Genomic DNA, 12,596 nt, shown 5'->3' on the forward strand with positions numbered 1-12,596 from the left:
ATTTTGTCTGGCCTTGGGCATAGAGGAGAGAGCATGGGGCTTCCTTTACTAAAATTTGAACGGACTTTGGGATGGGAATGGCAAATGGGATAGAAAATGGGACAAGAAAACCTATCGATTTACCTGCCCTGTTAACTGGAAGCCCATTGTTCATTTTAATGGTTGGATTTTTCTATTGTAAAGTTAGGCCATAAATTTTCAACCGGTTCCTTTGGTTGGGCATTTGGGTTAGTTCCAGTTTTTGCCAATTAAAAACCATAGTGCGGCAGAGTATTCTTACCTGTATTCCTGTTCATGTTCGGAAATGTATCTGTAGGGAAAATTCCTGAAAGTGCAGTGGGTGTTCGATGTTTGGTAACCTTGCACTAACACCAGTATTCTCAGTCTTTCCCCAGCTGCATATGTGAGAAAGGGGTGGGCGGGGGACTCTCATTTTGATTTATTTTTACAAGCTTTTTGAATGCAATTGAGCATCTTTTCATATATTAGCCATGTCTATTTCCTTTACTGTGGATTTCTTATGAAGTCAATGAATAACATACTTTGCCCATTTTTTATGTGGAGAGGTTTGTCTTCTAATTGATTTTAATTGTTCTTTGTATATTGACATCATTCCTTTATCAGATGTTTCACAAATATTGCCTTTGTTGTATTGTCTTTTGACTTTATAGGTGGACTTTTGTTTTTCTTTTCTTTCTTTCTCTTTCTTTTTCTTTCTTTCTTTCTTTCTTTCTTTCTTTCTTTCTTTCTTTCCTTCCTTCCTTCCTTCTCTTCTCTTCTCTTCTCTTCTCTTCTCTTCTCTTCTCTTCTCTTCTCTTCGCCACTCGGATCATTTAAGATGCCAAGGGTTAGCCCCTTGACCCTTCATGTCTTTGTCATTTCATCTGAAGCTCAGATGAGACCTTTCCCATGCTATTATTTTTTTCATGCATGTTTCCCCCTAACTTAGGATTTGTTTTTCACATGAAACTTGGATTTACACGGACTTAGTTTAGGTATGCGGTGTGTGACACAGGTCTGGTGTTACCGTTTGCCGTATGACCGGCCAGTTGCCCCTAGGAGTCCGCCTGAATTTTCTCACCTTTGTCATACTTGAAACAGCTGTGTGTTCTTGAGCCTGTTTCTGGATTCTTCCTTCTGTTCCACTTGTCGGCACGCATTCCCGCGCCGATACCCTCCTATTTGATTACTGGAGCTTGAGAACATTTTTAATATCTGCAAGGCTAGTCCCTGCACGCACACCTCTTAAAGAAAGAGTTTATTGATTATCCTTCCTGGGGATTTATTTTCTTTGCAGAGTTCTTTCAGCTTACAAATTGCCACTTTGGGTGGAGACTCTCCGTTCTGAATGAAGCTGCCGTTTTTTTAGTGCCTAAAACCTTCCCTTAGGCCACCTTCTCTTCCCTCTGCAGCGGGGGTCCTGTCACATGCTGCTTCCTGGTTCAGACTTGTCCCTACCCCAGTCCTTATGGGCTCTGCACAGATTCGCCACTGATCCGTGTTCTTTCATCAAATGATCCTTCAGTAAAAAGTCCCAAATTGCTTGGGGCGGGGCAGGATGGGGAGGGACTGATAGTGGGTGTGGGGTTTCTCTCTGGGGTGAAGACAGTGTTTTGGAATCCGATAATGCCCACGGTTGTACCACCCTGTGACTCTAGGATAAGCCACTGAACTGTGTGCTTCAAAAGGGGGGGACGTTATGGTACATAAATTATGTCACCAAACCAAAACCAAGCCCCAAGCAACAAGAGTCCTTCGGTGAAGGAGGAAAAAGCGTGGGCGCAGAACTGAAAGGCTAGTCTTTAAGCAGAAACTCGGCTCTGAACCCCTTGGCGGTGGAGGCCACGCAAGGACTCCAAACTCCCAGAGCGGGCACCCCACTTCGCAGAGGGAAGCCCCTCTCCTGACCCCCAGTTAATCGCAGTTTTGCAGAAGATGGGGAGACGCTTCTCAGGTCTTGCTGCTGCTGTTCGCATCATGATGCCTTCCTCTGCGGTGCTTTGGGCCTCCCGCGTGTCTTCGGGAGGCGCCGTGGCCCTGGGGCACCGAGTCCGTGGAGCTCCTGCGTCCCTTTACAAGTGCTCTTTCCCGCCCGACTGACTTATCTTCCCGACTGAATGCGTCCTTGGCCGTGTGCAGGGCACCTCCGCTCACCTGCCCGCTCCCTCTCCAGACACGGCCTGAGGCTTTCTTTATAAAGTCCTGAAAGGCCCTCAGCGGCCTGGGCCTTCCGGGTTAGATAGCAGGCTGCGGGCCTTCTAGATTTCATCAGGATCCTCTGTGGGGCTTATCTCCCAGGCCAGATGGTCACCAGCCCCTCGGCTCGCTGCACCTGTCCACCGTGAGGTCATTTCCTTCCGGTCTCAGAGATGGGCTCGTGTTTCGTCAAGAGAGTCCCGTATCTGTACCTGCTTTGCCGTATCGCCCCCAGCGTGAGGGGAGCACAGCACGTGTGAGGGGAGCACCGCTCCCGTGTGGGCTCTGCAGCTGGGGGCCCGCCTCCCCGGAGCCCCGCAGGCCCCCCTCTGAGCCTCGTGAGGGGGGCGCCGTGGGCGACGGGGTGCGAGGACCGAGGGTGGAAGTGAGGACCCAGCGCCAGCACGGGGCACGGCCGTCCTCCACAGGAGGCCCCGGGGCAGCTGGGGCCCCTGCTGTGCTGCAGGGTCGTGTGTGGGCTCCCTCCCGCCCTTCTGCTTCCCTTGTTACTTCTGGAGAAAGACCGTAAGATTTGAAGCCAAAGCAAAACCGTCTTAAGCAGCCGCGTGGGCGGCCCGTGATTGCTCTTGTTGAACGCCGCGTGTCTGGCCATGAGTTTTGGAGGAGGTAGATGGGAGCCCACCCGTGTTCCAGAGGGTGGCCGTGTGAGCCCTGGCGTCTCCCTTTACGTCAAGTCTGGGTCAAATGACACCCCCTGCCCCCCGCACCCTGCCCCAGCACCCGGAGGCTCAGTGACCCTGTTCCTGGTGACGCCTACAGGCCCCAAGGGGAAACTTAAGCTCTAAGGAATGGGCCCCAGAGAAGAGTGGAGCCAAACTCTTTCTTCTGGCTCTTTAAGGAGACGTGGTGGTGCAGTGTGGGATGGAGGCTAGGATACTCTCGTGCTCGGGCCGTAGGGTTGAAGATGCCCGTGGAGACGAGGCAGGGCCCTGGTGGGGGCACAGGTCGGTGCACTGCGAGCCCTGTGAGGGCTGTGTGAACTGGGGCTCTCGGGGTGCAGAGCAGGGGCTGGCCCCATGATGCACTCACTCTGCTCCCAGGCAGCCATGACCTTGGGGCATGTCCTGTGCCAGCCTGGCTGGGTACCCAAGGGCAGGATGATTGCCAGCATGCTGTGGCTCCAGGATGTGAGGACTTCAGCCACTTGAGCCTCCCTTGGCATAGGGCAAACTGGGACTATTGCCCCATCCTGGTTCCAGACGGAGCCCTTGGGGACATCAGGAAGGGCTCGGGAGAAGTCCAAGGACTCCTTCCTACAGTCACTTCCGGGGCTGCAGGTCCAGCATTGGCTCCTTGCAAGCTCCGTTGTGGTTTGAGCCTCTCCCTCTCGAGCCCGTCGAGCCTGTGGTCAAAGCCAGGCTTACCATGAAAGCGCGGGGGTGGGCAGACGATCCCCGTGGGTGAACTTTGTGGTACATGCAGAGGTGACTGAGGGGGGTGCAGGCACCCCGCAGGGAGAGCAGCGGCCCAGCAGAAGGACAGGCTCACTCACACGTGTGGCCCCAGGCACTGTGTGCGGCCCCAGGCACTGTGTGCGGCCCGGCCCGTCCACACTTCTCTCTTTGAGTCAGGAAAGGGCCGACACAGACTTCTTGTTGCCTTTGCAGGTGATACAGGCTTTGGAGGGACAAAGTTGCCCAGTTGATGACAGTTCAAAAAGATCCCCCCACAGGTACCAACGAAGTTCTGAAGGGACATGAAGGAATCCCTCCGGCGAGAATGTGGGGTCGGGCCGTAGGGTTGAAGACGCCCGTGGAGACGAGGCAGGGCCCTGGTGGGGGCACAGGCCGGTGCACTACGAGCCCTGTGAGGGCTGTGTGAACTGGGGCTCTCGGGGTGCAGAGCAGGGGCCGGCCCCGTGATGCACTCGGTCCCTCTTCCCTTCCTGGAGCCGCGAGCGCTCAGGTGCTGTGTACCGGCACGGAGCTGGGCCGGGGCGATTCTGCGCACCGTGTTTCAAGGTGGAGAAGTGGCTTGAACTTGGACGGAGGAGTGGCAGGAGATGGCCAGTCCCTGGGAGCCACCGGAGCCCCGGTGGGGTTTCACTGGGGAAGCCAAGGAGAGGGTCGGCTGCATTTTCTTGCTGTGGTGGCCAGCCGGGGGCAGAGGTCGAAGGCAGTTCCTCTTGGCTCCAGGATGCACCCCAGGACCAGTGGGTGGAAGTGATGGGAAGCTCGGGGCCTGGCGTTAGGACACTCGCCCCTAGTTGGAGCCATCTTTAAAGAGCTGTCTGGGAGGGCACTGGGTCCCTGAGCACAGCTAGACGGTCTCCTGTTGAGTCGCCAGGCGGGGTGCCGTGAGGGGCGCACCGAGGGCCGAGTTCCCAGAGCTGGTTCTGTGGGTTGCGTGATGCAACGGGGGCCCCGGCGGCGCGGGGGATGCTGAAGCCGTGTCGCAACGGCGATCGGGAGCTTAGAGCCGGAGGTCCAAAGAGCACGTGGCCCTGCCCCCAGTTTGGAAGCTCCAGAAAGGAGGAGGACTCCGGCTCCAGACCACAGTGCAGGCTTTTACCCCCGGGAGGCCGGCGGCTGGACACACGGTGCCTGCCTTCAAGGTACAGGGCAGCCTGTCGGTCGTGGGAAGCGAATGTCCTCGCACGGGACCCTCTCCTCTAAGCGGTCGGCCGTGTTCTGAGCGCCTCCCCTGGGCCGCCACGGAGCTGGGCTGTGGAAACAGATGAAGGGGTCCCTGCCCACCAGGAGCTCACCGATGTGGGGAAGGCCAGCCGGCCAGGGTCAGGTACAAGGAAGGTGGAGCTCTCGCGGAGGACAGGGCAGAGGGATCGGACAGGGAGGGCCATTTGCCGTCTGTTCCTCAGAGCCTTCCTATGAGATGCGCTGCATTTTGGGCCCCGTGAGGTCACGGGGACCGCCTGGAGCCTCAGCCGGTGTGTTTCGAGCTGAAACGAACCTCTTGTTTCATGGCTTACCCCCAGTGCTTTTTGCTTGAGGATCTGGAAACTGGAGTTTGCGGCCTGAGGCTGTTTTGCCATCTGTGGAAAACGGGGGGGGGGAGGGGTGCACCCACTCCCAGGTCTCACGCGTGAGCTCAGCACCCCCCTCGTGGGTCAGGACGATGGAGTTCATCTGTGGCTCCCTGCCCCCCCCCCCCCCCCCCCCCCCCGGAGCATGTTGGCGACCCTGCTTTGAAGCTGTGCCTTCAGAGATGCATCATCCCGTGCCTTGCTCCCGGCGTCAGGATTGACCCGAAATGGGGCCCCTGGCTGGCTTGTTCACAGTCCACTTCCTTGGGCCCCGGTTTACAGCAGGGGGCCCTCAGTCCGTGGACTGAGTTCCGCGCGTAGGTAGGTTTTGGTTGAATAGTATGGTGTCAATCTGCGAGCACTTTATGTTCGTAAAAATTAGTTGCCAGCATTTGAAAAGCTCAGGAGACTTCCTGTAAGAATCTAGAGTTCAATCTCTCCTGGAAAAATTGGATCTTCCAGTCTGGGACCTCAGTCTTCCAGAGCAGCAGTCGCCTCTTTAGATGGGGTCTGGGCCCTCCCCGGCCACTTCCCTTCTGTTTCCCCGACACTGAGGCCCGATGTTGGTGTCTCTTTATCATGGTGCCCGTGCTGTTATTTACCTTTTCCTTTGCTTTCTTCGTTCGTTTACCCGACTCATCCTGACACAAAGGCCCTCGTGACTTCTTAACGTCTCCACACTAAGCCTACTACCTGGCGTGCAAGGTTAGGCCTAATCGCCAGCTGCTTTGGAGGCTTCTGGGTCCCCAGAGCATGGCATATGTACCTTTGTTCCGTCCCCAGCGTAGCCACGTTCCAGCTCAGACATCGTCTGGCTCCTTCCTTTGAAGCTCTCGTCGTGGCCAGAGCCACACTGTGGTCAGTGACTTCGCCCTGAGCCAGACCCGTGCTATCAGTAACGTTCGCTGAATCCAATTACATCCCGTGATTATTTGGCCGCCGATATTGCCAAGCGTGACAGAAATGGTTTCCTGGAACATGAAATGAGATTGCTCTTTGTTACTGTTTCCCAGATCACCAAGCCTGGAGTGGCTTGGTTTTGGATTTAGCTCCTGGACCTAATCATTTTGAAGTCGCTACTGTGCTGGAAGGCTCAGCCTCTCTGGAGAGTTTGGTGGCTTGCATTAGTGCCTATGGAGGTGCAGGGAAGGGCCACTGCATCCCTGAAGAGGCAAGGTCACACGTGTGCGTGCGTGCGCTGCTGAGCCGTGGGGCCGAGAAAGGCCCTGGGCCCCGTGCATTTTGAGCACAGTGCATCCCAGCTGGTGGCGTTTAACCTTCTGGGCACGTCTAGCTCGTGTGTGGCTGTGTGACTGAGAACGAAGCGGCGTTCGCCATTTGTGGGCGAGGCTTAGAATCAAATCTGGTGTAACTGAGTTCAGGAAAAACGCTGAAAGCAGTAGTAGTTTGAAACGCCATCTTTTGGGAGGAGACCATCCTATTGTCCTGATAACAGATGGGGACCACACGGAGCTGGTGTGGACAGATCCCTAGCGGCCAGGCTGGTCTGACTCGCGTCGGGCTTTCTGTTCAACACAGAGACTCCTTCCAAAGCAACCACTGCCACCAGCAGCCAGATGTTGGCACAGGCTTGGCCGGGGACGCCAAGTCCCCGGGAGAGCATTGAACCTTAGACGTGAAAACGTCAGTCGCGTGACTTGGCCACACACACAAAAAATGACCGCGTAGACGTTCATTTTTTTTAGGCCTGGCAAGATGTTCATAAAGCTAACAAAGAAGCAGGATGGAGGGGCGCCTGGGTAGCTCAATCGGTTAAGCACCCGACTCTTGGTTTCTGCTCAGGTCACGATCTCTTGGTTCGTGAGTTCGAGCCCCACCTTGGGCTCTGTGCTGACAGTGCAGAGCCTGCTAGGGATTCTCTCTCTCTCTGCCCCTCCTCTGCTCGCGCTCTCTCAAAATGCATAAATAAACATTAAAAAAAATAAAAAGGATGTGGAACTGCAGCACAAGAGTATAATCCCACGTCTTGTTTTGTTCTTAAAAAACCCGAATCCTGCACGCACCCGTGTATCTGTGTGCCTGTAAACTCGTGTGTGTAAGATTACGGAGCGGGAGTCACCGTGCTCAGTACCCGAGCGATGGACTTTGGGGTGACGTTAACTTTTTCTTTGTCCTTCTCTTCACATTCCCTGGTTTTTCTCAATGCCCGTGTCTCCTGTGGCAAAGTGACGAAGGGGTGAGGACGGGGGCGGTGCCACCGCCGCTCACCGCACGTGTGGGAGCACAGTGGCCGGGCTCCCGCGGCGGAAGCTGCCCGTGTGCGTCCGTGGGTGAAGCCGCCACCAGGCAGACACGGAGGCAAGATGAAGCTGTTGATAGAGGGACGCATCTCCTTTCTGGAGCGTCTGGCAGCTTTGTGAGGACGGAGAAGCCGCGTGGGGTCCCGTCTGGCTCCGTCAGCCGCCGGATATTAGCTGCCTGGGTGCAGGCCTCAGGCCTTCTTTCATCCGCTCTAATCGCCATTGTGATGTCTGACAATTATTACTTTTTCTAACACTTGACTGATATCAGTACTGATAAGGTGTCCTTTCCATAAATTTCCAGGCATTGCTTTCTTGCCGGCTAGTATCTCTTATCTCCTTGGAACCAATATTTTTGGGATGCTCGCACACAAAATGGGGAGGTAAGATGCTCTCGCTCTGTCGGAATAATGTCGTTGTGTTAAGCCAGTTCTGGGTGTTTCGACCTGAGTTTTCGTAAGTATGACGTCGTTCTTTTAAGCCAGTTCTGGGTGTTGCTGCCTGAGTTTTCATAAGTGTAATGTCGTTCTTTTAAGCCAATTCTGGCTGTTTCTACCTGAGTTTTCATCAGTAATTGTCCTGATTTCTGTTGAAAACTTGGCAGGGGTGGGGGGTGGGAATGGGAGCGGTCGTTTATGGAAGGTGCTTTTTTGTTCTTTTGATAGGTGGCTATGTGCTCTTCTGGGAATGATAATTGTTGGAATCAGCATTTTATGTGTGAGTAAAAGACCTTCCTTGACAAGTGGTAGTGGTCTCGAAAGAAAACTTTCGCTTTGGGCAAGAATCACCAGGAAGCATTTTAGAGCAGAGTGAAGTTTGTTGTCTGTTTTTTATTTTTATTTTTATTTTTATTTTTATTTTTATTTTTATGTTTTCCATGTTTTTTGTTTTGAGAGAGAAAGTGCACCTAAGCAGGGGGAGGGGTGGAGAGAGAGAGAGAGAGAGGAAGAGAGAGAGAATCCCAAGCAGGCTCCACACTGTCAGCACAGAGCCTGACGTGGAGCTCGAACCCACAAACCAGGGACATCATGACCTGAGCCGAAATGCAGAGCCGGTCGCGTAACTGACTGAGCCACCCGGGCGCCCCAGTATTTGGTTTTATTACATTTTCAATTTTCCTCCAATTTTTTATCCTCTTAAACATATTGGACAAGGTTCTCCAAGGGATACATTTACATTCTAGGTCAGCTGCAGGTTATTTAGGACGGTTGGTTGCATAGTTATATTTCACTTCCCCAACCCCCCATCATCGTCAATATTACAGTGTCTTTAAACACTTTGAGCCGACTAGCCTGAAACAGTAGCAAGATTTTTTTTTCTAGAACAACACATCTTCTACCAACAGCCGGTATCTACCCCCAAGTGAGGCCTTCTGGGCCTTGTCGGGAATGGAGCGTGGTCCGGGCTGGTCTTAAATACAGCAGTTAACGAGGCTGTTCTTGGTGGTCACAAAACCCATTTCAGGTTCGACTTCTGAGATCTTGGAGGACCCAGTTCTCCCCAGACCCCATCCTTCTCCTTCCCCCTAGTTCCTACTTCAGAAGGGAACACGCAAACCAGGCCAGAGAAGACCCATCTTTAGGCTTTTCCCAGAAGCTGTACGTTGGATGTCATGATTTTAGCGTGACGGGTATTTCCTCTTACAGATTCCTTTCGCAAAAAACATTTACGGACTCATAGCTCCTAACTTTGGAGTTGGTTTTGCAATTGGTAAGTCACCTGTAGAACTTTCTTTTCCCCATGAGTCAGAAAGATTTCCTCTTATTGGGGCAGACTATCTATCGTTCCTCAACCTAAAATTTCTAGAGCTCGGGAGGAGGCTGTGGGCTGCCAAACTCAAGTACTGCCTGTCAGTTGTCTACAGATAGATACCTGCTTTCACATACTAGTCCTTTATTTTCTGAAAGCCAGTATTTGTATAAACCCTGCTATTTACAGAAGCAAACGGATACTCTGTTGCTGCCCTTGGGCAAACAAGAGAACCCCCTCACTCGGAGTACCTTTGTTTGGGCTCAGATCTGTGCACAGATGAGAACCCGGGGGACAGAGACTTCACGTATATTTTTTATAAGGTCTGGTACAGAAAAGGTGGCCTGGTGTATCGACGGCCACCCGTGCTGCGGGAATTTTCACCGGCAAAGGGGACGGGGTCTTTGGATGTGAAGAACCATGAATGCTGGAAACAATCTTGTTAATATTTTGCACAAATAGGATACCTTTTGTTTCTCATTTATAATATACAGATTGGTCATCATAAAAGTAAGGGCTAAATCTGTCACAATTGCCAAAGGCATGAACTGAAGCTTTGAGTGGTGCAGTGGAAAAGACAGAAGGGAGCCTTTGGGGACTCCCCGGGCGGGTTAGGTTTGCCCTCCCACAGCACCTCATGGCTTCAGTGAAAACTGGAATTCATTTTTGAGCTCTTGGGGGCCCGTCCACCTCTTCTGTCCAGTTTGTTCACCCCGTCCCCGTCCCCAGCACGCGGCACATATTAGGTGATCAACAAATACCGATTGAATGAAGGAACGTCCCTCCTCTTCCAGCCTCTAGTAGTAGGTGGAGGTGAGGGAATGGATGTTTGACCGGTCTGCTGGTGGTGCCCACAGATGGGGTCTCATTTTAGCTGACTGTTATCAGCCCCATTTTATGGATGGGGAAACCAGTGTTCAGCTAGATGAGGAATGGCCGTGCCCATCCCGCCAGGGACGTGAGCCCAGGACTCTGAACACACATGCTTTTTTCCTTTACTCTTTGTTTATTCTGCCTGTCCCTGACTGTTCACAAGCTAGGAGATTCTGATCCCGGCCTTAGTGGTGGTGATTGTTTGTTTAAGCCCCCGGGTTGGCGGACCTCTTTCAGTCTGTTCTCTGAGCAGGGCACGGTGACCCCTCAGACGCCCTCGTGTTCTGATTCCTTCCCATCTTCCCTGATACTTTCCAACTTATTCTCATAGTCCGAGTGTGAGGCTGAGGTGTAGATGGGGAGGGGAGTGTGTGAGGCTTGTAGGTGTGCCCCCTGGGGGAAGGTGAGGGGCTGTGGAACCCGGAGAGAGTTAATCTGGAGAGCACCAGCTGGAGGAAGGCGAGGGGCCACACAGCCAGTAGCCAGCACCCCACTGGATGTGAAGCCTGGTCTGTGAGTCACCAGAGGACGGGGTGCCCTCTGCTGGAAGGAAGGTGGGCCCTTCCGACGGTGGGGGCCAGGTGGGGCCAGCGGGAGAACAGGCACAGGTGGCCTGGGTTTCAGTCCCGCCCCAGTGACCTGCAGTCTGTCTTCAGTGAAGGGTATGCCTTGGGGAGCCTGCCTTGAGACTCACAGGGGGTGATGACAGAGGGGAGCCGCTGGCGGGGTGGGGGGTCAGGACACTGATACTCGCCGCATTTTTGGGCTACGTCGGTTTTCTATAGACCGTGTTCCCTGCCCGTCCACAGGAATGGTGGACTCCTCAATGATGCCCATCATGGGCTACCTGGTAGACCTGCGGCACGTGTCTGTCTACGGGAGCGTGTATGCCATTGCGGACGTGGCCTTCTGTATGGGATATGCTATAGGTAAGGAAGGACCCTGACCTTTCAAAACAAGCTTTTGTCTTGATGCATGATAATGCCGACCGGAAACTGTTTAAACTTTGGTGTCTTTCTGTCTGGGAGGCATCTGGAGAGAGCTTTATCTCCTTCTCTGTTTCCTGAAAGGTCCTTCGGCTGGTGGGGCTATCGCAAAGGCGATCGGATTTCCGTGGCTCATGACGATTATTGGAATAATTGATATTCTTTTTGCTCCTCTCTGCTTTTTCCTTCGAAGTCCACCTGCCAAGGAAGAAAAAATGGTAAGAGAATTTTAGGACGCAACTCTAGTGTTTCTTGATCATGTTGGCATGGTCTTCTGGATGGTTCCTTCATGGCTCAGTTAGAAAGTATATTTCTGCTCCTTTGGGGCAGAACTCCCCAAACATAAAGGGTCAGAGTTCCTTTGGCGTTTATACCGCATAGGCCATGCTTCTTTTACTGTATCAAACATTATGTTTATAAATGTGAAGAATGAGGTGATGTTTTGGTACATAGATTAGCAGTCTGTATAGCTCTTTTGTCAACCAGACATGGAGTAGTTAAATGTAATTGCCTTTAGTTCTTGAAAATCTTGAACATAACTTTTGTTGCTTCCTGCACCGAGTCCTGAGATGAGCCATTTTGGGTGCCGTTTGCTTTTCTCCTAAGCCTTACGGCTTTCATTAATAGTGTTTTCGTTCTTACTGCGTAGGATTCTGGAGATGGTTTTGGTGTAGGTAACAGAGCGTTTTGGGAAACTATCGTATATGTACCTTTGGGCACACGTGAGCATGTGCAACCTTTAAATTCACAGTTTCATAACCAGAATCATAACTCAATGATATGGTATCGAGGATAAAGTGTTTAGAACTTACTGGTTCTAAACTTGAATTTCAGAATGCATTAGTCGTTTTAACCTGATGAGCGTTCATCCCTGGTGGTGGTGTTGCTGGGTTTTAAAACCTCCCGTGGTGGCAGACCCTCGTCTAGCAGGATGAGAGTGGCAGGTTACGTTAAGAATGAAGGAGATAACGGAGGCGAGGGGAGATGGTGTTCTTGTGATGAGTGGATATGAGGTTCACTTGTGATGTTCTCTTGGGGGCACATCAGAAGTTCTTTCTGACGGTTGAACGGAAATGGGTCTGACGCTTTGGCATTTCTTGAACTTCCCTGTTACGATTTTCCCCAAAGAGTGGGTCTAAAAACAGACACAGACTCTAAAGTTAGGTTACGTGCAGCCTTTATTTGTCTGGGGTGTTCTTTGGATTCATTAATTTGTTCAATATATTTTGAAAATATTTTCAGAAAGAGTATATTCAGCACTGATCACTCTATCGTGTGCCCTTTATTATATAGGATTTAACTGGATAATTTGGTATCACTCATGACCCATTTGAAAGAAGAGGAGTGGAAGGTGTGGAAATATTCCGACGGAAATCACCTCTTCTTTCCTTCCTCTTGCTTACATGGCCCCACTTCTGAGCAACCGTAGCACTTTACTGTTCATCCTACCCGTCTCCTCGCCTGAGCCCCGCATGGTAGCTTGCCCAAATCGGGGTCAGAAAAGGGGGTTACTCCCAACCCTTTTTG

General features: G+C 52.3%; 1 protein-coding gene across 2 annotated transcripts in view; it reads left to right on the forward strand.

Annotated features, from left to right (window-relative positions):
* SLC18A2 (solute carrier family 18 member A2) overlaps positions 1-12,596 on the forward strand; it is a 36,519-nt gene that overhangs the window by 19,238 nt on the left and 4,685 nt on the right. The window contains exons 11-15 of one of the 2 annotated variants that reach the window (XM_047825174.1): positions 7,766-7,844; positions 8,127-8,178; positions 9,108-9,171; positions 10,893-11,012; positions 11,154-11,287. In XM_047825174.1, coding sequence (XP_047681130.1) covers positions 7,766-7,844; positions 8,127-8,178; positions 9,108-9,171; positions 10,893-11,012; positions 11,154-11,287 — 449 coding nt within the window. The remainder of the gene's footprint in view (positions 1-7,765; positions 7,845-8,126; positions 8,179-9,107; positions 9,172-10,892; positions 11,013-11,153; positions 11,288-12,596) is intronic. The other variant, XM_047825175.1, reaches the window with a different exon arrangement.

The sequence above is a fragment of the Prionailurus viverrinus genome, chromosome D2 (assembly GCF_022837055.1).
Source record: "Prionailurus viverrinus isolate Anna chromosome D2, UM_Priviv_1.0, whole genome shotgun sequence".
In the NCBI taxonomy this organism is placed as follows: Eukaryota; Metazoa; Chordata; class Mammalia; order Carnivora; family Felidae; genus Prionailurus; species Prionailurus viverrinus.